Source organism: Salvelinus namaycush, chromosome 19 (genome assembly GCF_016432855.1).
Source record: "Salvelinus namaycush isolate Seneca chromosome 19, SaNama_1.0, whole genome shotgun sequence".
In the NCBI taxonomy this organism is placed as follows: Eukaryota; Metazoa; Chordata; class Actinopteri; order Salmoniformes; family Salmonidae; genus Salvelinus; species Salvelinus namaycush.
The window spans coordinates 9,235,488-9,261,014 of NC_052325.1; the positions used below are offsets into that span (position 1 = coordinate 9,235,488).

Below are 25,527 nucleotides of genomic sequence, written 5' to 3' on the forward strand. Positions count from 1 at the left end.
AGCAATAATTTCACAAACCCTGGAAATTATGTTTGTTTTCTCTCCTTTTATATTCTTTGTAGCCTACTGGTTACTACATGATTCCATATATGTTATTTCATAGTTTTGATGTCTTCACTATTATTCTACAATGTAGAAAATAGTAAAAATAAAGAAAAACCCTTGAATGAGTAGGTGTGTCCAAACCTTTGACAGGTACTGTATAAAAAAAAAATGGAATTCAGTAGAAATATATCCAAAGAACTGTAAATAGAAAATTGTAGGAAATGTTTTTAATGCTGCAATATGAAACCTTTTGACCAAATTCACATTAAATTTGAGTTATAGATCTGTCATTCTCATTGAAAGCAAGTCTATGAAGCAGTAGATCGGTTCTATGTGGACTATTTCTATGCTTAAAAAAATAAAATGTTTACATCGGTTTTGCACACCAGTTTCAAACACCTGAAAATACAATATTTTTGGTTATGGAAAATATATTTCACAGCAGTTTAGATGGTACAATGATTCTCTACACTATACTTGCTTGTTTTGTCACAAACTGAAATTAGGCGAACTATTTGAATTTTAGCAACCAGGAAATGGCAGAGTGATTTCTGCATACTGATTCTTTAAAGGGTATTTTTAAATGTTGTAAAGGAGAAGCAATAACAAGAGAACTGAAGAGCACTTATTATGCAACTTGTTTACCAGTTTTTTTTTTCTTCTTCTGTATTATAAAGTTCTTATCCCCTTGTACGTTGACTTCCTAAATCAATAAAGGCAATTTTCATTCAATGTTGATAAGTTTGTTGCGGTTGCTGTTACAACACATCAGTGTACTCCTTGGCACAACATGGCATGTCATACAACACATTTAAGACAAATTCTTTGACATATCAAGAATAAAACAAAGTGACGTTCAAACATTTATTGGTGTGGTCACGAGCACTATGGCTCTCTTGCTTCTTGCGTGACATGCCTCTTGGCCCAAGCCGGTGTGCGTTTTTCTCAAAGTCAGACATATGACAGGTCTGTCACAAGAAGAAGATTGCTCAAACCTGCTAGTGATGGCTGAGACTCCAGGTTTGAGCGGAGACTCCAATGACACTTGCTCTGCATGAAGAGGATATATAGAATACCAGTATTGTGACAACTATGTCCAGTTCCTGTTGTGTCTGGTGAAGAGCTGTTCTCAACAAACTGAAGGTTACATCCTCTATCAGATCACCAGCTAGTACCTAGAAAGCCCCACACACTCAGTAACTTCAGAGGTAAACTATCCTATTGTCCAAACCACCTATAAGTCAAATTCAGGTTAACAATTGGTAGCAAGAACACTCTGACCTGGATCTCCTCAAACCTGGTGAGGAGGTCTTCCATTTCTACATCAAAGGCCATTCTTTGGTTATCCTTTTCCTGATAACTTTTGTTCAACTGCTCACATGCTGTCAGGGCTGAGAAACATAATTTTTTAAATTAAATGTCAACACTGAAACTCAGGAACTGTATAATAACTGTACTTTCCCAACTGTGAATAACCTCAATGGTTTAATAGTTGAATAACCTTACAATGCATCATGGGATCCCTCTCCTGCTCCTCTTTCTAGCTGTTCTCTACGCATCACCTCAACGCTACTGTCCTCGAGCAGTAAGGGGGGAAAAAACATGTTTTTATTACCACAATAATTCAAACTTTCTTTGCAGTAAATTTTACATACAAAATGTGAAACACCAAGTTCTGACTGGTGCTATGTGCCAACAGGTGGCTAATTCACCTTGTACGTGCGGAACGAGCTCTGGAGGAAGTCATAATCCTCCTCCAGCAGGGATGGGAGGGTTTGAACGGTGAAAGTGGTCAGTTTGAAGTATTAGTTAGGATGCCACCAGCTGTTTCTTGTTTCATACCACGTCTGTCCTCTGCACAGCCCTTCTCCCCCTCCAGAGCCTTGGTGTAGTGGGTCACCAAAGAACTGATTTCAGATCTGAGGGGCTGCATCGGCAGCCTGTTATCAGAGGGAAGTGGGCACTAGGAATCACCTCGATGTCAAAGGACCTTATATTCCAATTTGACAGTCCCACATAAAAGTGATCTACAACAATGTAATAACAAAGTTGTCCAGGTAAAGCTATTCCAGGTAATTCATTAATTTTACAGCACACCTAGATGTGCTGTAAAAAAAAATAGACACTACTTCCCTTCCATCCAAAGTACATCTCTGCTAGCATTGGGGCATAAAGTATCTACTCCATCTCCAGTTGGTTGTTGCTGCTGCCTGACTCTGCCTCGTCCAACAGCTGTGAAACAGAGACATGATGACCTAAGAAAGAGACAGAGGTTCCCTTCACCTGACGATGTTGGAGAAACTATCTAGATATCGCACCGCACTGCAGTTGTGTTGGTTGGGTCGCCATTCATCCATCAGGAGGGCAGTCAGCTTCCCCACCTGCTCCGGCATGTCCTGCAAAACCCCCTGCCTAGAGAACACAAAGGCATGTATAGGCCAATCATGTATAGGCCTATTGGCTCCCGAGTGGCTCATTGGCACTGCACCTCAGTCATAGAGGTGTCACTACAGACCTTGGTTCGATTCCAGGCTGTATCATAACCGGCCGTGATTGGGAGTCCCATAGGGCGGCGCACAATTGGTCCAGCGTCTTCCGGGGTACATTTTTACATTTACATTTTAGTCATTTAGCAGACGCTCTTATCCAGAGCGACTTACAGTAGAGTGCATACATTTTATTACATTTTTACATACTGAGACAAGGATATCCCTACCGGCCAAACCCTCCCTAACCCGGACGACGCTATGCCAATTGTGCGTCGCCCCACGGACCTCCCGGTTGCGGCCGGCTGCGACAGAGCCTGTGCGCGAATCCAGCCCAGCCTGGGCGCGAACCCAGAGACTCTGGTGGCGCAGCTAGCACTGCGATGCAGTGCCCTAGACCACTGCGCCACCCGGGGGTAGGCCGTCCTTGTTAATAAGAATTTGTTCTTAACTGACTTGCCCAGTTAAATAAAGGTTAAATAAATACATAAAATGTATTGGTCAAGAACAGATTTTATGGACGGAATAAACCCATGTAAACTACCCATTTTAACTATATCAATGGTATTTGAATGAGTTTTGTGCTTTGAGTGATATACTGACTAGGGCAAGGGAAATTAAAAACTCTCACATCAAATCAAATCAAATTTATTTTATATAGCCCTTCGTACATCAGCTAATATCTCGAAGTGCTGTACAGAAACCCAGCCTAAAACCCCAAACAGCAAGCAATGCAGGTGTAGAAGGACATGTCCATAGTTTGGGAAACCCAGTTGCCTACAATGACACCCAAAATGTAAGGAGTATAAAGTATATTTTATCATTAAAAGTACTACTTAAGTAGTACTTTAAAGTATTTTTACTTAAGTTCTTTACACCACTGATTAAAACAATGATACTGTAGGAATAAAGCTGCAATCTCTTTCTAGAAAATGTAATCTCGTGCTCCTCATTACAACCAGTAGATGACAGTATTAACCTATTATCTGACCTACAACTGCGGAAGAAAAATATCTATTTGACCGGGTGAACCGGTTGTTGTTGATCAAGTTGTCGACTGATGGAATCGGCAATTCACCCAGCTAAATTCGCCGGTTTCTGCAACTGACAAATACATTTGTACAATATACCATTAGCGTCACGCGACATTAACGTCCCAGCAGCAACATTAAGACTTGCGGTTTTCCGATTTTGCCTTCAAAATAAAACTCTGCGGTAAAACGCTATTTGTATATTCATAGTGCAAAATGTTAAAATTATGTTAAAAAATTATAACTACATCAGGGAAGAATCTAAACTAAAGATAATTACTACTTCATACAAGATAAAGAATATTATAAAGTGGATCACATTGAGAAATTACTATGTTTTTAATATGTCATTGTATGTTATTAAGTACATGACTGGTGCTAAGCTTAAAAGTGTTTCTTGGTTCTTACAGATCCTATCACGGTTTTAATTGAATTCCAGTTTGCTCAAGAGGTATTCCTGGGTGATTATATGGCCTAGTGCATGGTGTAGGCAACTCCTGGTTCTGAAGTTCTGCAGGCACTTCATGTTTTTGATTGAACTGACCTGGAAGACCAGGTGTATTGAGTTTAATCACTGAACTGATCAATTAGCTCAGTTGGTCATGTGATTCACGAAGTTGGAACAAAATCCTTCAGTACCTCTGTGGCACTCCAGGAACAGGGTTGCCTACCCCTGGCCTAGTAGCTTACAGCCTCATGTATCTTATCTTAGTAACACCCTCTAGTGGTTTACAGCCTCGTGTATCTTATCTTAGTAACACCCTCTAGTGGCTTACAGCCTCGTGTATCTTACCTTAGTAACACCCTCTAGTGGCTTACAGCCTCGTGTATCTTACCTTAGTAACACCCTCTAGTGGCTTACAGCCTCGTGTATCTTACCTTAGTAACACCCTCTAGTGGCTTACAGCCTCGTGTATCTTACCTTAGTAACACCCTCTAGTGGCTTACAGCCTCGTGTATCTTACCTTAGTAACACCCTCTAGTGGTTTACAGCCTCGTGTATCTTATCTTAGTAACACCCTCTAGTGGTTTACAGCCTTGTGTATCTTATCTTGGTAACACCGTCTAGTGGCTTACAGCCTCATGTATCTTATCTTAGTAACACCCTCTAGTGGCTTACAGCCTCGTGTATCTTATCATAGTAACACCCTCTAGTGGCTTACAGCCTCGTGTATCTTATCTTAGTAACACCCTCTAGTGGCTTACAGCCTCGTGTATCTTATCATAGTAACACCCTCTAGTGGCTTACAGCCTCGTGTATCTTATCTTAGTAACACCCTCTAGTGGCTTACAGCCTCATGTATCTTATCTTAGTAACACCCTCTAGTGGCTTACAGCCTCGTGTATCTTACCTTAGTAACACCCTCTAGTGGCTTACAGCCTCGTGTATCTTACCTTAGTAACACCCTCTAGTGGCTTACAGCCTCGTGTATCTTACCTTAGTAACACCCTCTAGTGGCTTACAGCCTCGTGTATCTTATCTTAGTAACACCCTCTAGTGGTTTACAGCCTCGTGTATCTTATCTTAGTAACACCCTCTAGTGGCTTACAGCCTCGTGTATCTTACCTTAGTAACACCCTCTAGTGGTTTACAGCCTCGTGTATCTTACCTTAGTAACACCCTCTAGTGGCTTACAGCCTCGTGTATCTTATCATAGTAACACCCTCTAGTGGCTTACAGCCTCGTGTATCTTATCTTAGTAACACCCTCTAGTGGCTTACAGCCTCGTGTATCTTACCTTAGTAACACCCTCTAGTGGTTTACAGCCTCGTGTATCTTATCATAGTAACACCCTCTAGTGGCTTACAGCCTCGTGTATCTTATCTTAGTAACACCCTCTAGTGGCTTACAGCCTCGTGTATCTTATCTTAGTAACACCCTCTAGTGGTTTACAGCCTCGTGTATCTTACCTTAGTAACACCCTCTAGTGGCTTACAGCCTCGTGTATCTTATCATAGTAACACCCTCTAGTGGCTTACAGCCTCGTGTATCTTATCTTAGTAACACCCTCTAGTGGTTTACAGCCTCGTGTATCTTACCTTAGTAACACCCTCTAGTGGTTTACAGCCTCGTGTATCTTACCTTAGTAACACCCTCTAGTGGCTTACAGCCTCGTGTATCTTATCATAGTAACACCCTCTAGTGGCTTACAGCCTCGTGTATCTTATCTTAGTAACACCCTCTAGTGGCTTACAGCCTCGTGTATCTTATCTTAGTAACACCCTCTAGTGGTTTACAGCCTCGTGTATCTTACCCTTAGTAACACCCTCTAGTGGTTTACAGCCTCGTGTATCTTATCTTAGTAACACCCTCTAGTGGTTTACAGCCTCGTGTATCTTATCTTAGTAACACCCTCTAGTGGCTTACAGCCTCATGTATCTTATCTTAGTAACACCCTCTAGTGGTTTACAGCCTCGTGTATCTTACCTTAGTAACACCCTCTAGTGGTTTACAGCCTCGTGTATCTTATCTTAGTAACACCCTCTAGTGGTTTACAGCCTCGTGTATCTTATCTTAGTAACACCCTCTAGTGGTTTACAGCCTCGTGTATCTTACCTTAGTAACACCCTCTAGTGGTTTACAGCCTCGTGTATCTTACCTTAGTAACACCCTCTAGTGGTTTACAGCCTCGTGTATCTTACCTTAGTAACACCCTCTAGTGGCTTACAGCCTCGTGTATCTTATCTTAGTAACACCCTCTAGTGGTTTACAGCCTCGTGTATCTTACCTTAGTAACACCCTCTAGTGGTTTACAGCCTCGTGTATCTTACCTTAGTAACACCCTCTAGTGGCTTACAGCCTTGTGTATCTTATCTTAGTAACACCCTCTAGTGGCTTACAGCCTCGTGTATCTTATCTTAGTAACACCCTCTAGTGGCTTACAGCCTCGTGTATCTTATCATAGTAACACCCTCTAGTGGTTTACAGCCTCGTGTATCTTATCATAGTAACACCCTCTAGTGGTTTACAGCCTCGTGTATCTTATCATAGTAACACCCTCTAGTGGCTTACAGCCTCGTGTATCTTATCTTAGTAACACCCTCTAGTGGTTTACAGCCTCGTGTATCTTATCTTAGTAACACCCTCTAGTGGCTTACAGCCTCGTGTATCTTATCATAGTAACACCCTCTAGTGGTTTACAGCCTCGTGTATCTTATCTTAGTAACACCCTCTAGTGGTTTACAGCCTCGTGTATCTTACCTTAGTAACACCCTCTAGTGGTTTACAGCCTCGTGTATCTTATCTTAGTAACACCCTCTAGTGGTTTACAGCCTCGTGTATCTTACCTTAGTAACACCCTCTAGTGGTTTACAGCCTCGTGTATCTTATCTTAGTAACACCCTCTAGTGGTTTACAGCCTCGTGTATCTTATCTTAGTAACACCCTCTAGTGGCTTACAGCCTTGTGTAAAGGTATTGGCCGATGCTTTCTGCAGAAATGTCCCTTATTTCTACTATCAGTTGTTTTGTTGTCTGGCCATACACTGCCTGGGCATAACACATCCTGGAAAGGTTTACACTGTGAATGTAGAGCAGATCATTTGCTAAGCAACTTCCGGGTAGAATTTCCTGAACAAAATGTTCAACAATGTCCTTTTACACCACCGTAATGAAGTTGTTCTTCAACCATGGATTGTGGAAATGTTAATTATTTCAATGCTTAAAACTGGGAAATAGCCTTTGTGAAGTGAGAAGACGGTTTCCCTTGATCAGCTCTAAGTATTATCCTATGGCGTTCAGAAAATATGTCAATATGTAAACCATATACAGTGATATGCATTCAATCAATCAATCAATCAATCAAATGTATCTATAAAGCCCTTCTTACATCAGCTGATGTCACAAAGTGCTGTACAGAAACCCAGCCTAAAACTCCAAACAGCAAGCAATGCAGGTGTAGAAGCACGGAATTGTGCTTCCACATTGTACTAACATCAAGGCGGTGACCCGTTCCTGTAGGTTCATGCTCTACAACATTCGCAGAGTACGACCCTGCCTCACACAGGAAGCGGCGCAGGTCCTAATCCAGGCACTTGTCATCTCCCGTCTGGACTACTGCAACTCGCTGTTGGCTGGGCTCCCTGCCTGTGCCATTAAACCCCTACAACTCATCCAGAACGCCGCAGCCCGTCTGGTGTTCAACCTTCCCAAGTTCTCTCACGTCACCCCGCTCCTCCGCTCTCTCCACTGGCTTCCAGTTGAAGCTCGCATCCGCTACAAGACCATGGTGCTTGCCTACGGAGCTGTGAGGGGAACGGCACCTCCGTACCTTCAGGCTCTGATCAGGCCCTACACCCAAACAAGGGCACTGCGTTCATCCACCTCTGGCCTGCTCGCCTCCCTACCTCTGAGGAAGTACAGTTCCCGCTCAGCCCAGTCAAAACTGTTCGCTGCTCTGGCACCCCAATGGTGGAACAAACTCCCTCACGACGCCAGGACAGCGGAGTCAATCACCACCTTCCGGAAACACCTGAAACACCACCTCTTTAAGGAATACCTAGGATAGGATAAAGTAATCCTTCTAACCCCCCCCCCCCCCTTAAAAGAGTTAGATGCACTATTGTAAAGTGGATGTTCCACTGGATATCATAAGGTGAATGCACCAACTTGTAAGTCACTCTGGATAAGAGCGTCTGCTAAATGACTTAAATGTAAAATGTAAATGTAAATGTGGCCAATGGGATGGGTTGAGTAACAGGCCAGCAACACTCTGTATAATTCAGAGCCACATGAAATGACACCATATATACATTATACAGACCATATTGAGTATTCACAACAACACTTTTCCTTAGCACCTAGAATAGATTTTACTCTTTAAACTAATATGTATTTCATATACAGTGATTTGCATTGAGGGCATTTATTTGACCTTGGAGCATGTTTTAAAACCCACATTTAATTAAAATGTCACTGAAATATTAACAAATATTAATCACTGTTAATGTTTGGACAATTATTTTTCATATATCATGAATAAATACAAGTTATTGACATTTTTTTGCTATTACGTGGGGGACTTTTATTTGGAAGATTTCTGAAATTCCGTGACCCGGAAGTACTTTGTTAGGGTTGCCGATGAGATTTTGATCAATATACCCAACAGTTTTATTAAGTAGATATTATTAGCCATGTCTCAAGACGGATTTCAACCTACACTTATAAGGACCACGCACAATAACAACACGAGGTCTGTCATGCTACTAGCTAGCTACATCCATTTGATGCTCGACGTTAGCTAGTACGCTAACCCTAGATAGCTACCTGGTATAATTGTTAATAGGAATGCCCAACTACCTAGCCACACTGTGCTTATCGCACCTTGTACTGTCATTAGTTGCTGAATAATACAACAAACACAGCTATACCATTGAATCTAATGCAGTGACACTAATGACTGTTCATCATGCCTTTTACGCAGCTCGAGTATTCAACAACCACAGGCACCGTGCCCTGGTAAAACACCCATACAAGTTCTACATGAATATGGAACAAAAATTGGTAACCTTCCCGTGTACGTGATGGAAAAGGCTGAAGGGGAGGCGCACCAACCCAGCTTTATCTTCAACGTTACAATAGGAGATGTGTCCTGCACAGGTGAGTGAGTCATCTTGCAACGTAGATCGCTAGCCATGTTCGTTACACTACTTTTACAGTAGCTAGAGGATTAGGGGGCTTGTATAAACAAGATGGGCATCACCTTTATGTTGTCTGCCTCATTTTCAATACTTTGCATAATGTCATTCCGTTGCTGTATCCCAGGTCAAGGAGCCAGTAAAAAAGCCGCCAAACATCAGGCCGCTGAGTCTGCCCTGAACCTTCTGGAAATAGATCCTGGAACACAGTGAGTTAACATGGACGATATCTGACATGAGCATTTATGAAAACAAGTAGCATTTGCAACCATTATGGCCACCAGTAACATTCACATTTTTTTTAACGTCTGATTTCCCCTACTGCAGCCTTCACATAAAGAAGGAGAGTAATGGCAACCCAGCAAAGCCTAACGACCAACCCAACTCAGTGGGGAAACTGCAGGTGTTTTTTGTTATTGCCCTTTTGTAAGACAATAGGGCTGTGTACTGTTGCATGGCTGTAATCGTAGTAACACATGTGTGTTGTCATTGAGACCTTTCAGGGTAACAGATGAAAAATAGTCCACACACATGATTATGAATAGATTGCTTGTTTTCACATCTTTGCTAATATGGATTCCTCCCCAAAGGAGCTGGCCCTGCAGCGGGGGTGGCGCCTCCCTGAATACACTGTTTTCACAGAGGCAGGCCCACCTCACAAGAGAGAGTTCACTGTTACCTGCAGAATGGAGTCACTCACAGAGACTGGTATGGTGATTCCACTGTTGTTCTTTATAAATGTTTTATCATTGCATTGAAATAACATATTAGAGTTGTGTTTTTTGGGGGGGGATTGGTGGATTATTTAAACACATTCTACCTTCGGGAAGTGTTCAATTGAGTCATTCATAGTGCTGTATGTCATCAAACTGATAGCAACGGGAAATTCCAAGAAGGTGGCTAAAAAGGCAGGTGCTGAGAAGATGTTGGCAAAACTTCTAAATGTGTCTGGTTGTCCTGAAATCACATGGGTATGTAAAATATTTCCTCTATTTGGCCTCTCCACCAAGAATAATAAAACATATTTAGGGCATTTTGTCATCTAGAATGTATGTAATGTGTATTGTTTGACCAACTCATTCCAGATCCCAAAGCCCGGTGTCCGATTGGAGAACTTGCGTAACTCCTCAGCAGAGAAGATGTCTCTCCTGAGAAGGAACCCAGTCAGTATTCCCAACACAGACTACATCCAGATGATGCTGGAGCTGTCCCAAGAGCAGGGCTTCGAAGTCACATACTTTGACATTGGTGAGTAGAGTTCATCTCTTAATTTTACTGAAATCAACTCATAGATGTGAACTTTTGTCTGTTTTCAAGAATGGCTAAACAGGGGCCTATTCCAGGTGTATTGTACAGTGTGTCTGTCGTTTGCTTGGCAGATGAGCTGACAGTGAACGGGCAGTACCAGTGCCTGGCAGAGCTGTCCACCTCACCCGTCACCGTATGCCACGGCACGGGCATCTCCTGCGGCAACGCACACAACGACGCCGCACACAACGCTCTCCAGTACATCAAGATCATGGCTTCCATCAAATGAGCGATCGTAGTAAACGGCACAGATGTTTTTTTAAGGAAAAACAATATTTAATCTCAACTGAAAGGTGTCGCTATCCTCCATCTACCACTGTTTTCACTCCTTACCCCAGTGTTCACTTTGTGTGGAATTGGTGAATATTGAAGGCAGTATCAATAGAAATCATGCCATTCAGACAAATCTACCTAGTTGATGTTTTTTTTACAGTGACAGGAAACACAGTTCATCACCTGTGGTGTCTGTCGGCCATTTTAAAATTAGTTTAAGAAAAAGATCAGCGGTTCACAGTGAAAGCTAATCCTGTGGAGTTTATGTACTATGGAAAAACAAGGACAAGGGAATAGAATGGACATTAGTCTTGAAAGGCCTTGCTGCCATAATGTTGACATGTTGAGAACAGTCTCCACCCTATCCCATTGTTGACATAAGTCTCCATCCTATCCCATTGTTGACATGTTGAGAACAGTCTCCATCCTATCCCATTGTTGACATGTTGAGAACAGTCTCCATCCTATCCCATTGTTGACATGTTGAGAACAGTCTCCGCCCTATCCCATTGTTGACATGTTGAGAACAGTCTCCACCCTATCCCATTGTTGACATGTTGAGAACAGTCTCCACCCTATCCCATTGTTGACATGTTGAGAACAGTCTCCGCCCTATCCCATTGTTGACATGTTGAGAACAGTCTCCATCCTATCCCATTGTTGACATGTTGAGAACAGTCTCCACCCTATCCCATTGTTGACATGTTGAGAACAGTCTCCACCCTATCCCATTGTTGACATGTTGAGAACAGTCTCCACCCTATCCCATTGTTGACATGTTGAGAACAGTCTCCACCCTATCCCATTGTTGACATGTTGAGAACAGTCTCCGCCCTATCCCATTGTTGACATGTTGAGAACAGTCTCCATCCTATCCCATTGTTTACATGTTGAGAACAGTCCACCCTATCCCATTGTTGACATGTTGAGAACAGTCTCCGCCCTATCCCATTGTTGACATGTTGAGAACAGTCTCCACCCTATCCCATTGTTGACATGTTGAGAACAGTCCACCCTATCCCATTGTTGACATGTTGAGAACAGTCTCCGCCCTATCCCATTGTTGACATGTTGAGAACAGTCTCCGCCCTATCCCATTGTTGACATGTTGAGAACAGTCTCCGCCCTATCCCATTGTTGACATGTTGAGAACAGTCTCCATCCTATCCCATTGTTGACATGTTGAGAACAGTCTCCACCCTATCCCATTGTTGACATGTTGAGAACAGTCTCCACCCTATCCCATTGTTGACATGTTGAGAACTGTCTCCACCCTATCCCATTGTTGACATGTTGAGAACAGTCTCCACCCTATCCCATTGTTGACATGTTGAGAACAGTCTCCATCCTATCCCATTGTTGACATGTTGAGAACAGTCTCCACCCTATCCCATTGTTGACATGTTGAGAACAGTCTCCACCCTATCCCATTGTTGACATGTTGAGAACAGTCTCCGCCCTATCCCATTGTTGACATGTTGAGAACAGTCTCCATCCTATCCCATTGTTGACATGTTGAGAACAGTCTCCACCCTATCCCATTGTTGACATGTTGAGAACAGTCTCCACCCTATCCCATTGTTGACATGTTGAGAACAGTCTCCGCCCTATCCCATTGTTGACATGTTGAGAACAGTCTCCATCCTATCCCATTGTTGACATGTTGAGAACAGTCTCCACCCTATCCCATTGTTGACATGTTGAGAACAGTCTCCACCCTATCCCATTGTTGACATGTTGAGAACTGTCTCCACCCTATCCCATTGTTGACATGTTGAGAACAGTCTCCACCCTATCCCATTGTTGACATGTTGAGAACAGTCTCCACCCTATCCCATTGTTGACATGTTGAGAACAGTCTCCACCCTATCCCATTGTTGACATGTTGAGAACTGTCTCCACCCTATCCCATTGTTGACATGTTGAGAACAGTCTCCACCCTATCCCATTGTTGACATGTTGAGAACTGTCTCCACCCTATCCCATTGTTGACATGTTGAGAACAGTCTCCACCCTATCCCATTGTTGACATGTTGAGAACAGTCTCCACCCTATCCCATTGTTGACATGTTGAGAACAGTCTCCACCCTATCCCATTGTTGACATGTTGAGAACAGTCTCCACCCTATCCCATTGTTGACATGTTGAGAACAGTCTCCACCCTATCCCATTGTTGACATGTTGAGAACAGTCTCCGCCCTATCCCATTGTTGACATGTTGAGAACAGTCTCCGCCCTATCCCATTGTTGACATGTTGAGAACAGTCTCCATCCTATCCCATTGTTGACATGTTGAGAACAGTCTCCACCCTATCCCATTGTTGACATGTTGAGAACAGTCTCCATCCTATCCCATTGTCGTTGTTTTTCTATACATGCAATAGTGTATTGAATGATAAATGTAAAACTTTGTGCACTGAACAAAATTAGTGAGAGAACTCGTTTTGCCTCGTTTACTCATAAGCCTATGATAAAAAAAGGAATTTATCAATGAATTTGATGAAACACTAACGTAAGTCTGCCCCTCATTTTTCACATAGGGATATTTTCTAAATAATGAAGCAGATTGACAAAGGTCAGTTTGATAAATTAAGTAGGAACAAACTAAATATTCATTACACATTGGTATTTTGTTTGTACATTATCTTTGCTTGATTTAATTGGTTATCATTCCTCTTTGCCAAGTCAAGATTCAATTACATTACTGTGAAACACTTTTCCATTGTGTATATTAATGACATGGTCCATCATCACTTTTAGTTAGATTTTAGAGTAAAGTTTGAGCTTTGGTTAACACCATTATATTAGTTTATTTTTTATTGTATTTGATTCCGTCAAACAGGACTCTTGTTTTGTGTAACTACCACACGTCTTAACAAGACCAAGAGCAGGTTTTAATTTTGTGTCAAAACAAAAACAACTGCTCAATTGGGCTCCGGAGTGGCGCAGTGGTCTAAGGCACTGCATCTCAGTGCTAGAGGCGTCACTACAGACCCTGGTTCGATTCCAGGCTGTATCACAACCGGCCGTGATTGGGAGTCCCATAGAGCGGCGCGCTATTGGCCCAGCGTCGTCCGGGTTTGGCCGGGTTAGGCCATCATTGTAAATAAGAATGTGTTCTTAACGGACTTGCCTAGTTAAATAAAAATAAAAATTAATTAGAAAATGTAACATTTGCCTTGTTTAGGTTGAATTGTGCTTACATCATATGAGATTATATAAATCTACATGTCTAGAATATGAAAATATGTATTTCTTTTTGTAAAATGTATATTTAAGTTAACGGTAGCAAGATTGCATACTCAGAAACATCGGGACAACTCCTGTCTTAGACTTCAAGACCGCCATTTTGTTGTCTTCGCTCTACAAAGAGACAATAATTGGAATCTTGGTAGCTTTGATGTTGCTGACTAAGAAGGTAGTCACCCTGTTGTGATTGGTGACGTCATCTTTCTCGGTCTACCTGTAATGTAGCCTAGTTATGTCAGCTGTGTATGAAGTCATTTTGCTGTGTGTGTGTGTGTGTGTGTTTTGAAGGCTTTAAGTTTGTGCTGGTTGAAATGTTATGCTAATGACGGGATGATATTTACTACCGGATTCCACCTTGTCCTGAGTTTGTCACAAAGCCTAGATTGGGTGGTTTAATAACATTTTGGTTTCCTTTAACAAGGTGTGTATTGTATGTAATGTTTTTGGTAGACTCATCCCAAACGTGTGCTGTGTACCTGACCACATTAATACACAACTATTACATGTGAAGTGGGACAGATTTATGTTAAATAAATCTACTTGACATCGATCTCATTCTTAATTTGTCCCCTTTTTAAACAATCATGAAAAATAGATTTTTTTTTTTTTTTTTTTACCTCAGATTTGAACCACTACTGTAGACTGACTATATAGACTAGCCTGATTTGTAGGAGAGTGAACACAGTGAACTCTGTACTTTGGTTTCTGTGACTAATAATTCAGTCCTCTCTACAGTCTCTTGGTATGGGTCAACATGGCAGCAGCAGCACTGATGAAAAACCCCAAATAGTCCACAAAATATTCTTGCAATCCAAATCAAATCTTATTGGTCACATACACATGGTTAGCAGATGTTAATGCGAGTGTAGCAAAATGCTTGTGCTTCTAGTTCCGACAATGCAGTAATAACCAACAAGTAATCTAACCTAACAATTCCACAACTACTACCTTTTACACACAAGTGTAAAGGGATAAAGAATATGTACATAGAGATATATGAATGAGTGATGGTACAGAACGGCATAGGCAAGATGCCGTAGATGGTATAGAGTACAGTATATACATATGAGATGAGTAATGTAGGGTATATAAACATAAAGTGGCATAGTTTAAAGTGGCTAGTGATACATGTATTACATAAAGATGGCAAAATGCAGCAGATGATATAGAGTACAGTATATACATATGAGATGAGTAATGTAGGGTATGTAAACATTATATTAAGTGGCATTGTTTAAAGTGGCTAGTGATACATTTTTACATAATTTCCATCAATTCCCATTATTAAAGTGGCTGGAGTTGAGTCAGTATGTTGGCAGCGGCCACTAAATGTTAGTGGTGGCTGTTTAACAGTCTGATGGCCTTGAGATAGAAGCTGTTTTTCAGTCTCTCGGTCCCTGCTTTGATGCACCTGTACTGACCTAGCCTTCTGGATGATAGCGGGGTGAACAGGCAGTGGCTCGGGTGGTTGTTGTCCTTGATGATCTTTATGGCCTTCCTGTGACATCGGGTGGTGTAGGTGTCCTGGAGGGCAGGTAGTTTGCCCCCGGTGATGCGTTGTGCAGACCTCACTACCCTCTGGAGAGCCTTACGGTTGTGGGCGGAGCAGTTGCCGCACCAGGCGGTGATACAGCCCGACAGGATGCTCTCAATTGTGCATCTGTAGAAGTTTGTGAGTGCTTTTGGTGACAAGCCGAATTTCTTCAGCCTCCTGAGGTTGAAGAGGCGCTGCTGCGCATTCTTCACAACGCTGTCTGTGTGGGTGGACCAATTCAGTTTGTCCGTGATGTGTACGCCGAGGAACTTAAAACTTTCTACCTTCTCCACTACTGTCCCGTCGATGTGGATAGGGGGGTGCTCCCTCAATCCGGTGTAATAATTCCTTCACTTGTTTTTGAAAGTCACTGGCAACCTAGTCCATTACTGCTATCTACTGTGCAGGAGACTCAGAGTATGATGTTATTACAAGAACTATTCTAGTAACTACTTCACCAACCTCGGTAATGCTTGGCTGAAACTACTTCACTAACCTCGGTAATGCTTGGCTGAAACTACTTCACTAACCTCGGTAATGCTTGGCTGAAACTACTTCACTAACCTCGGTAATGCTTGGCTGAAACTACTTCTCCAACCTCGGTAATGCTTGGCTGAAACTACTTCTCCAACCTCGGTAATGCTTGGCTGAAACTACTTCACTAACCTCGGTAATGCTTGGCTGAAACTACTTCTCCAACCTCGGTAATGCTTGGCTGAAACTACTTCTCCAACCTCGGTAATGCTTGGCTGAAACTACTTCTCCAACCTCGGTAATGCTTGGCTGAAACTACTTCACTAACCTCGGTAATGCTTGGCTGAAACTACTTCACTAACCTCGGTAATGCTTGGCTGAAACTACTTCACTAACCTCGGTAATGCTTGGCTGAAACTACTTCACTAACCTCGGTAATGCTTGGCTGAAACTACTTCACTAACCTCGGTAATGCTTGGCTGAAACTACTTCACTAACCTCGGTAATGCTTGGCTGAAACTACTTCACTAACCTCGGTAATGCTTGGCTGAAACTACTTCTCCAACCTCGGTAATGCTTGGCTGAAACTACTTCTCCAACCTCGGTAATGCTTGGCTGAAACTACTTCACTAACCTCGGTAATGCTTGGCTGAAACTACTTCACTAACCTCGGTAATGCTTGGCTGAAACTACTTCTCCAACCTCGGTAATGCTTGGCTGAAACTACTTCTCCAACCTCGGTAATGCTTGGCTGAAACTACTTCTCCAACCTTGGTAATGCTTGGCTGAAACTACTTCTCCAACCTCGGTAATGCTTGGCTGAAACTACTTCACTAACCTCGGTAATGCTTGGCTGAAACTACTTCACTAACCTCGGTAATGCTTGGCTGAAACTACTTCACTAACCTCGGTAATGCTTGGCTGAAACTACTTCTCCAACCTCGGTAATGCTTGGCTGAAACTACTTCACTAACCTCGGTAATGCTTGGCTGAAACTACTTCACTAACCTCGGTAATGCTTGGCTGAAACTACTTCACTAACCTCGGTAATGCTTGGCTGAAACTACTTCTCCAACCTCGGTAATGCTTGGCTGAAACTACTTCTCCAACCTCGGTAATGCTTGGCTGAAACTACTTCACTAACCTCGGTAATGCTTGGCTGAAACTACTTCACTAACCTCGGTAATGCTTGGCTGAAACTACTTCTCCAACCTCGGTAATGCTTGGCTGAAACTACTTCACTAACCTCGGTAATGCTTGGCTGAAACTACTTCACTAACCTCGGTAATGCTTGGCTGAAACTACTTCTCCAACCTCGGTAATGCTTGGCTGAAACTACTTCACTAACCTCGGTAATGCTTGGCTGAAACTACTTCTCCAACCTCGGTAATGCTTGGCTGAAACTACTTCACTAACCTCGGTAATGCTTGGCTGAAACTACTTCTCCAACCTCGGTAATGCTTGGCTGAAACTACTTCTCCAACCTCGGTAATAACTACTTCTCCAACCTCGGTAATGCTTGGCTGAAGTTTGGAGGATCAACACTCAAGGCAGCACAGTGTGAGACAGACTCCTCGGTTTTATTTATTTTGTATTAGAACAAGCACTATGATAGCAGCAGCGTACAGTGGTCATGGAAAGATATGTACTTAGACAATTGCACTTTAGAAGGTACCCATTAGAAAATGGATTTAAAGAACTCCGCTGAAACAGTGTGTAATGTTTACATGTCAGTTCGAAACTCAAAAGAAAAAGTCCAATAGAGGAAATAAAATCTTTCATAAGGCATTTGCAACATTCATTGGCAGGCTATGTCATTTAAACATGCAGATACATACACATTGTAACCCATTAACTACTCAGGAAGTTTCATTGTTCTACTGTGATGAAACAAGTCTTAGTTATTTTCTACAAGGTCTCTCTCTCTCTCTCTGAAAACAATGTATTCATCTGGAACATCACAGAGTACATGATCCTCCTCAAATATCCTGATGAACTAAGTATTATGTTGAAGTTTGATAGTAAGGTCTTTGCATCAGTCCAATCCAAAAGAGGAGACAGGAATATTCTGCTGTTTACATGTAGTGTACTGGGCTGACAGTATGATACTGACAATAACAGTGATCACAAATGAGGGGTTGACTGCACAGAAAATTTGAATTTCTAGACGATTTATGGGAAATGTCATTGTCCCCGCCTACATCGTAACAAGATTTCAGACACATTCAGAACACTTCTATTCCCCAACATTATTTAGTACATAATACAATGTGGGGAACAGTACTCAGTGGGGAAAGTGGTTGATTGGATTTGAAATGGTTTCCTTATCTGACTTGTATGGGGTTTCTTATCAATATTGTGTGCGTGGCGTTAATCAAATGTATTAAGGCACAGCAAGTGGAATTGACGCTGACAAACAAATCGATTTCTGAATACATGACTACAATATGATATTGTAGTCATATCTATCGTTTTTCTGTCTAATCTGCAGTACTGGACATTACACACAAAAGAATGGTTTGACTTTATAGTTGAATGTTTCCATTCTAAATATTTCTAACGTAGAACCACTTTCCTTGTTTCAATTTACGGCTTCACTAAGACAAAACAATGAACAAATCAATATAATCCAAATGTACAATGTATTGTTACAGATTCTGTGGTAATCTAACACACTTTGTGTATGGACTGCTACACACAGTAGTGCCAAAGGGAAGGGGGACATCAACTATACATTAAAGCTGTTTGGCAGTAATAATCTAAACCCTTTTAAAATTGTATTGGTGAATGGTTAAGGACAGCATCATAGCAGTAAATTCTAGGAACTGGACACTTGTTTAAAGGATAATCAAATATCATAATAGCTTTTTCTCTGTGTGGTAACTACATAATAAAAACACCATAACTAGAATGAATTTATATTTTTCTATAATTAAAAAACACTTGTCTTTGGCTTTAACATCAACATTTTGTCACGTTAAAGGATTTGCAAAAGCAAGAAAGTTCTGAACGTTGTAAAATAACTTTGGCCCTTGGCCTCTTTACATAACAGAAATTAATATGTCTATGTGAATCTGTTATGTATTATCAAAGAACTGACAAATAGGTTTCCCTAGTGTTTCACAATACACTTGTATGTGGGGGTATCTAGTCAGTCAGTCTGGTGTACTGTAGTTGTATAAGTGGGGGTATCTAGTCAGTATGTCTGGTGTACTGTAGTTGTATAAATGGGGGTATCCAGTCAGTCAGTCTGGTGTAGTTGTGTAAATTGGGATAACTAGTCAATCTGGTGTAGTTGAATAAGTGGAGGTAGTCAGTGTTGTGTAGTTGTATAAGTGGGGGTATCTAGTCATATCACCATATCAGATGTCTTGGGTGTTGGCATGTCGTTATAGTTCTACTGCAGGCTAGGATTCTCACTATAACACTCAGACAACAACACGGATCAATTGTATTACAGGAAATGAAAGAACATTCAAATTATATTAATACTTTTTTTTCTCTTTCTTAAACGATCAAAAATAATTTTCGTGTGAGCTGAATAACAGAAAGCAGTATTGTCTATACATGTCAAAGTTAATTACAAGGAAGTATTGTCTGTAGCTTAAACAGTTGTGATGAGTGACGAAAGTGGTGTGCTGCATGAAGGCTCGAAAAGGAAGTCGCTTCCCAGTGCTTATGTATCAGCTGTTGGGCCAGTCTCCCTCAACTAGCCAAACTGGAACTAAACGTCTCAACTCAAGGGGTTTTGTCTTTGGGAGTTGCTGAGAAAACGTCTCGGCATACAGCAATGTCCTTCACCAAAACCAGTGATTAAAACAAATTAAAGACATGTTCCGGAACTTTGGCGACTAATAAGTATATATTTTTTTAAACCTCTCGCTTTGGGCTGGATGTGTCAATAGCCACGTTTATACCTGTTAATAACATGCGCCCTTTGTCCTGCTCTTGTCCTCATTCTGATTGTGCCACATTTATAGACAGGTGTAGATCAATAAAAGACGCATTGTGAACTGAGTTTGATCAGATCTTACAATTGCATACTGGCAAGATCAGGACCAGATCAGGACGAAGGACGCATGTAAGTGGCAGGTATAAACGGGGCTAATGTATAGTTCATACATGCATAATCTATGAGCAGAATTACGGTTTTACCTCAATTAGACACAAAATCCCTAGTTTGAAAGTGACTGTTTTTCTGGAAGCTGAGCTGCACCATTTCCCCTACATTTTCCCCCACATGGTCCAGCCCCCTAGAAATTCGAGTTCAACCAATGAGCTTCAACCATTTGAGTGACAGCTAACAAGAGGCACATCATGCACACACAGCAGAGAGAGAGACAGAGCAATGAGGTGGTGCACAAATCTGCACATATGTGATGTAGTATGCAATTTTCCACTTTTTTGGCTCGTGAGTGCTACTTTCAGAACGACTGGCTAAAAACTATACAAAACTACCAGAGAATCTCTTTAACTTTCACGAAAAATGTGTGACCCAATAGAGAATACAGCTATGATACAGACTGAACTAATGCAAATGGCTAATTCAGAAAGAAATAAGAGCAATCTTCCAATATTGTATATTAGTTACATTTTCGCTCAATTCTATGATGTTGAAGATATTTTACAAAAACTTCAGACTTCTTTATTTTCTTTTTGTTTTTAAAACAAATAATGTTAGTCTATATAGGATATGCCAATGAAAGCTGCACTCTAAACATGCATGACACATACATTAGTAGGTAGTCAAAGGCCTAATCCAAACACTAGTCTAAAGCGGTTGCTTTCAGAACAAACACTAGTCTAAATCAAACCGCTTTCAGAACAAACACTAGTCTAAATTAAACCGCTTTCAGAACAAAACACTAGTCTAAATCAAACCGCTTTCAGAACAAAACACTAGTCTAAATCAAACCGCTTTCAGAACAAAACACTAGTCTAAATCAAACCGCTTTCAGAACAAAACACTAGTCTAAATCAAACCACTTTCAGAACAAAACACTAGTCTAAATCAAACCGCTTTCAGAACAAACACTAGTCTAAATCAAACCGCTTTCAGAACAAAACACTAGTCTAAATCAAACCGCTTTTAGAACAAAACACTAGTCTAAATCAAACCGCTTTCAGAACAAAACACTAGTCTAAATCAAACCGCTTTCAGAACAAAACACTAGTCTAAATCAAACCGCTTTCAGAGCAAAACACTAGTCTAAATCAAACCGCTTTCAGAACAAACACTAGTCTAAATCCAACCGCTTTCAGAACAAAACACTAGTCTAAATCCAACCGCTTTCAGAACAAAACACTAGTCTAAATCAAACCGCTTTCAGAACAAAACACTAGTCTAAATCAAACCGCTTTCAGAACAAACACTAGTCTAAATCAAACCGCTTTCAGAACAAAACACTAGTCTAAATCAAACCGCTTTCAGAACAAAACACTAGTCTAAATCAAACCGCTTTCAGAACAAAACACTAGTCTAAATCAAACCGCTTTCAGAACAAACACTAGTCTAAATCCAACCGCTTTCAGAACAAAACACTAGTCTAAATCAAACCGCTTTCAGAACAAAACACTAGTCTAAATCAAACCGCTTTCAGAACAAAACACTAGTCTAAATCAAACCGCTTTCAGAGCAAAACACTAGTCTAAATCAAACCGCTTTCAGAACAAAACACTAGTCTAAATCAAACCGCTTTCAGAACAAAACACTAGTCTAAATCAAACCGCTTTCAGAACAAACACTAGTCTAAATCAAACCGCTTTCAGAACAAAACACTAGTCTAAATCAAACCGCTTTCAGAACAAAACACTAGTCTAAATCAAACCGCTTTCAGAACAAACACCAGTCTAAATCAAACCGCTTTCAGAACAAAACACTAGTCTAAATCAAACCGCTTTTAGAACAAGCACCAGTCTAAATCAAACCGCTTTCAGAACAAACACCAGTCTAAATCAAACCGCAAGTGGGTTTCACTAAAAGCTTTAAAATGTGTGGTGTGGATAGGTGACTTTAAGGCAAGGACAAACACAAAACGACTTAGGATAGATCTACGTGGTAAGATTGTTGCCCTGACAACCCAGCCTCCGCACCAAGCTCAATGAGGGGGATCCAAGAGGATGGTTGGATGGGTGACTGGCCGGCTGAATAGGGCGACGGTAAGTCATCAACTCATCTCAGCTCTTGTATCCTTCCACACTGTCATTTTGTCAATGAGATATTCATTTGAAAACCTCATTGTGCATAGATAAAAGCCTTTGTCAGCGATGATGATATGGTGTGCATAGCGATCCATATGCTACCATAGGTCAGGGTTTTCCATGTTGATGAAGCCGGGGGATTTGCGAAGCTCCCAGTAGGTGTTGTTAGTGACCCAGCGCTCCCTTTGATTGGCATCAACCACTTTCCTGGGACGAAAGAGACGAGCAATCAATGGTAGGGAGTTAAATGTCATGAATGGAATGGATAATCATTAATGACACAACTCAGCCACACAAGTAACAGTCAGAGGTATTTCTATCTATCTTGGGGAGACCTTCCCAACTTACCCAGTTCCCCCACGAAGCTGGCCTGGGGAAAACCTTCCCAACTTACCCAGTTCCCCCACGAAGCTGGCCTGGGGAAAACCTTCCCAACTTACCCAGTTCCCCCACGAAGCTGGCCTGGGGAAAACCTTCCCAACTTACCCAGTTCCCCCACGAAGCTGGCCTGGGGAAAACCTTCCCAACTTACCCAGTTCCCCCACGAAGCTGGCCTGGGGAAAACCTTCCCAACTTCCTCAGTTCCCCCACGAAGCTGGCCTGGGGAAACCCTTCCCAACTTACCCAGTTCCCCCACAAAGCTGGCCTGGGGAAAACCTTCCCAACTTACCCAGTTCCCCCACAAAGCTGGCCTGGGGAAAACCTTCCCAACTTACCCAGTTCCCCCACAAAGCTGGCCTGGGGAAAACCTTCCCAACCTTTCCCCTGTTTCCCCCATGAAGCTGGCCTGGGAAAAACCTTCCCAACTTACCCAGTTCCCCCACGAAGCTGGCCTGGGGAAAACCTTCCCAACTTACCCAGTTCCCCCACGAAGCTGGCCTGGGGAAAACCTTCCCAACTTACCCAGTTCCCCCACGAAGCTGGCCTGGGGAAAACCTTCCCAACTTCCTCAGTTCCCCCACGAAGCTGGCCTGGGGAAAACCTTCCCAACTTACCCAGTTCCCCCACAAAGCTGGCCTGGGGAAAACCTTCCCAGTTCCCCCACAAAGCTGGCCTGGGGAAAACCTTCCCAACTTACCCAGTTCCCCCACAAAGCTGGCCTGGGGAAAACCTTCCCAACCTTTCCCCTGTTTCCCCCATGAAGCTGGCCTGGGGAAAACCTTCCCAACTTCCTCAGTTCCCCCACGAAGCTGGCCTGGGGAAAACCTTCCCAACCTTTCCCCCACGAAGCTGGCCTGGGGAAAACCTTCCCAACCTTTCCCCCTGTTTCCCCCATGAAGCTGGCCTGGGAAAAACCTTCCCAACTTACCCAGTTCCCCCACGAAGCTGGCCTGGGGAAAACCTTCCCAACCTTTCCCCTGTTTCCCCCATGAAGCTGGCCTGGGGAAAACCTTCCCAACTTACCCAGTTCCCCCACGAAGCTGGCCTGGGGAAAACCTTCCCAGCCTTTCCCCTGTTTCCCCCACGAAGCTGGCCTGGGGAAAACCTTCCCAGACTTTCCCCTGTTTCCCCCACGAAGCTGGCCTGGGGAAAACCTTCCCAACCTTTCCCCTGTTTCCCCCATGAAGCTGGCCTGGGGAAAACCTTCCCAACCTTTCCCCTGTTTCCCCCACGAAGCTGGCCTGGGGGAAACCTTCCCAACCTTTCCCCTGTTTCCCCCACGAAGCTGGCCTGGGGAAAACCTTCCCAACTTACCCAGTTCCCCCATGAAGCTGGCCTGGGAAAAACCTTCCCAAACTTTCCCCCGTTTCCCCCACTAAGCTGGCCTGGGGGAGACTTTCCCAGCCTACCCCGTTTCCCCCACTAAGCTGGCCTGGGGGAGACTTTCCCAGCCTACCCCGTTTCCCCCACTAAGCTAGCCTGGGGGAGACTTTCCCAGCCTACCCTGTTTCCCTCACTAAGCTGGCCTGGGGGAGACTTTCCCAGCCTACCCTGTTTCCCTCACTAAGCTGGCCTGGGGGAGACTTTCCCAGCCTACCCCGTTTCCCTCACTAAGCTGGCCTGGGGAATACAGTATGTCCTTGTAAATGACCATCTAGCCTCTTTACTCACTTGAAGAAGCGTGGTTCATGCTTAATGTCGTTCTCGTCTTGCCACTTCCTCCTGGTGCGCTGCATGTCCTCAATACGCTGCTTTTCTGAGGCTGCCATTTCCACATTCCCCTCCTCCAGGTGTCTAATGTAGAGAAACAACATCCCTATGAGTCAAATATACTGTCAAACGTCACTCATCAGGGACATACACATAAAGCTTGTAAACATATTTAACCATACAAATAATATCTCATCCACTTATTTCAGATGTAAAACTAGCTTTTAGTCCTTTTTAGAGCTTCACTAATCAACCATTCTGTAAATCTATATCAGACAACAGCTGCATTGTGCTGGTTGGCATTTATTGTCATGAATCTTACCCTGGAGGCAATTCCGCAGAGTGGTCACTAGCTGGCACAGCCACAAAGTCATAAAATCAGATTTTAAACCTAACATTAACATTAACTACACCGCTAACCCTAATGCCTAACCCTTGCTTTACATTTAGACCAAAAAGCACATTTTTGTTTTCATAAATTTTTACGATATAGTCCATTTTGATTTGGCAGCAGGTTCAACTAGCCTCCAGGGCAAGGTTCATGACAATAAAGGTGTGCTAGTTCAGTGGTTCATCCAGTCAGATCTGTATGATAATGGTACCACTTCACCTTCTCTCAACAGGTGGCAGCAGTAGGTAGCACACAGTGCATTTCTCATACCGTCTTCTAGGCACAGTAGCTGAAAGTGTGATGGCGTAACGGTTGTATGTTTCTACCTTTGATCGGGTCTGAAGCGGGCATCTGTGGGTGGTAGCAGGTCTTGCATCTCAGGGCAAAGCTCATTGAGCTCAATGGCAAACCTGGTAAAGCCATAATACAGCTCGTAGTCTGTGGGCATGGACCCTGAGGAAGGAACACATGACATCACACGGATCAAGAATCAGTTCAAAGTTTTAAATTTTTTTTTTTAAATGCAGACATTTTCATTTTAGTCGCCGAAAATGTGACGAGATGAGAATTCCACGTGAGACTAATGGACATTTAGTTTGACATGAAGCTCCTTTTCATCTGTTTTGTCTTAATGCATATATGCTTGAAAAATATTTCATGCAATCCTCTCAGTTGCATGGTCTGATTGAGCTGCTCTGCCCGGTTCTCCCACACAGCTCCCAGGCGACCGCCTTGTTCACTTGTCCATCTTTTGAACTGATGTGAAGCAAGGACACCTCCTTTTTATTAACCATTATTTATACAGGTT

At 42.6% G+C, this 25,527-nt stretch overlaps 2 protein-coding genes across 2 annotated transcripts in view; one reads left to right on the forward strand and one right to left on the reverse strand.

Moving 5' to 3' along the window:
- Nucleotides 1-8,622: 8,622 nt before the first annotated feature.
- LOC120064124 (interferon-inducible double-stranded RNA-dependent protein kinase activator A homolog) lies at nucleotides 8,623-11,179 on the forward strand. Its single transcript, XM_039014488.1, has 8 exons — nucleotides 8,623-8,753; nucleotides 8,985-9,160; nucleotides 9,326-9,407; nucleotides 9,526-9,601; nucleotides 9,789-9,906; nucleotides 10,075-10,169; nucleotides 10,284-10,446; nucleotides 10,578-11,179. Exons 1-8 carry the CDS (start codon nucleotides 8,695-8,697, stop codon nucleotides 10,733-10,735), a joined length of 927 nt encoding a protein of 308 aa, XP_038870416.1. The 5' UTR covers nucleotides 8,623-8,694; the 3' UTR covers nucleotides 10,736-11,179.
- Nucleotides 11,180-17,595: 6,416 nt separating this feature from the next.
- The window catches only part of LOC120063684 (oxysterol-binding protein-related protein 6-like), a 46,877-nt gene continuing 38,945 nt past the window's right edge, over nucleotides 17,596-25,527 (reverse strand). The window contains exons 19-21 of the mRNA XM_039013979.1: nucleotides 25,046-25,172; nucleotides 24,290-24,412; nucleotides 17,596-22,444 (exon numbers count right to left, since the gene is read on the reverse strand). Of these exons, the coding sequence (XP_038869907.1) occupies nucleotides 22,336-22,444; nucleotides 24,290-24,412; nucleotides 25,046-25,172 (359 nt within the window). The 3' untranslated portion in view covers nucleotides 17,596-22,335. The remainder of the gene's footprint in view (nucleotides 22,445-24,289; nucleotides 24,413-25,045; nucleotides 25,173-25,527) is intronic.

What these genes read in the sequence shown, in the direction of transcription:
- LOC120064124 (XM_039014488.1), top strand. Translation starts at nt 8,695, where the DNA reads ATGTCTCAAGACGGATTTCAACCTACACTTATAAGGACCACGCACAAT. An exon ending in AGGAGATGTGTCCTGCACAG is followed by an intron (nt 9,161 to 9,325) that starts GTGAGTGAGTCA and finishes GCTGTATCCCAG; the next exon opens with GTCAAGGAGCCAGTAAAAAA. An exon ending in GGAGTCACTCACAGAGACTG is followed by an intron (nt 9,907 to 10,074) that starts GTATGGTGATTC and finishes TCAAACTGATAG; the next exon opens with CAACGGGAAATTCCAAGAAG.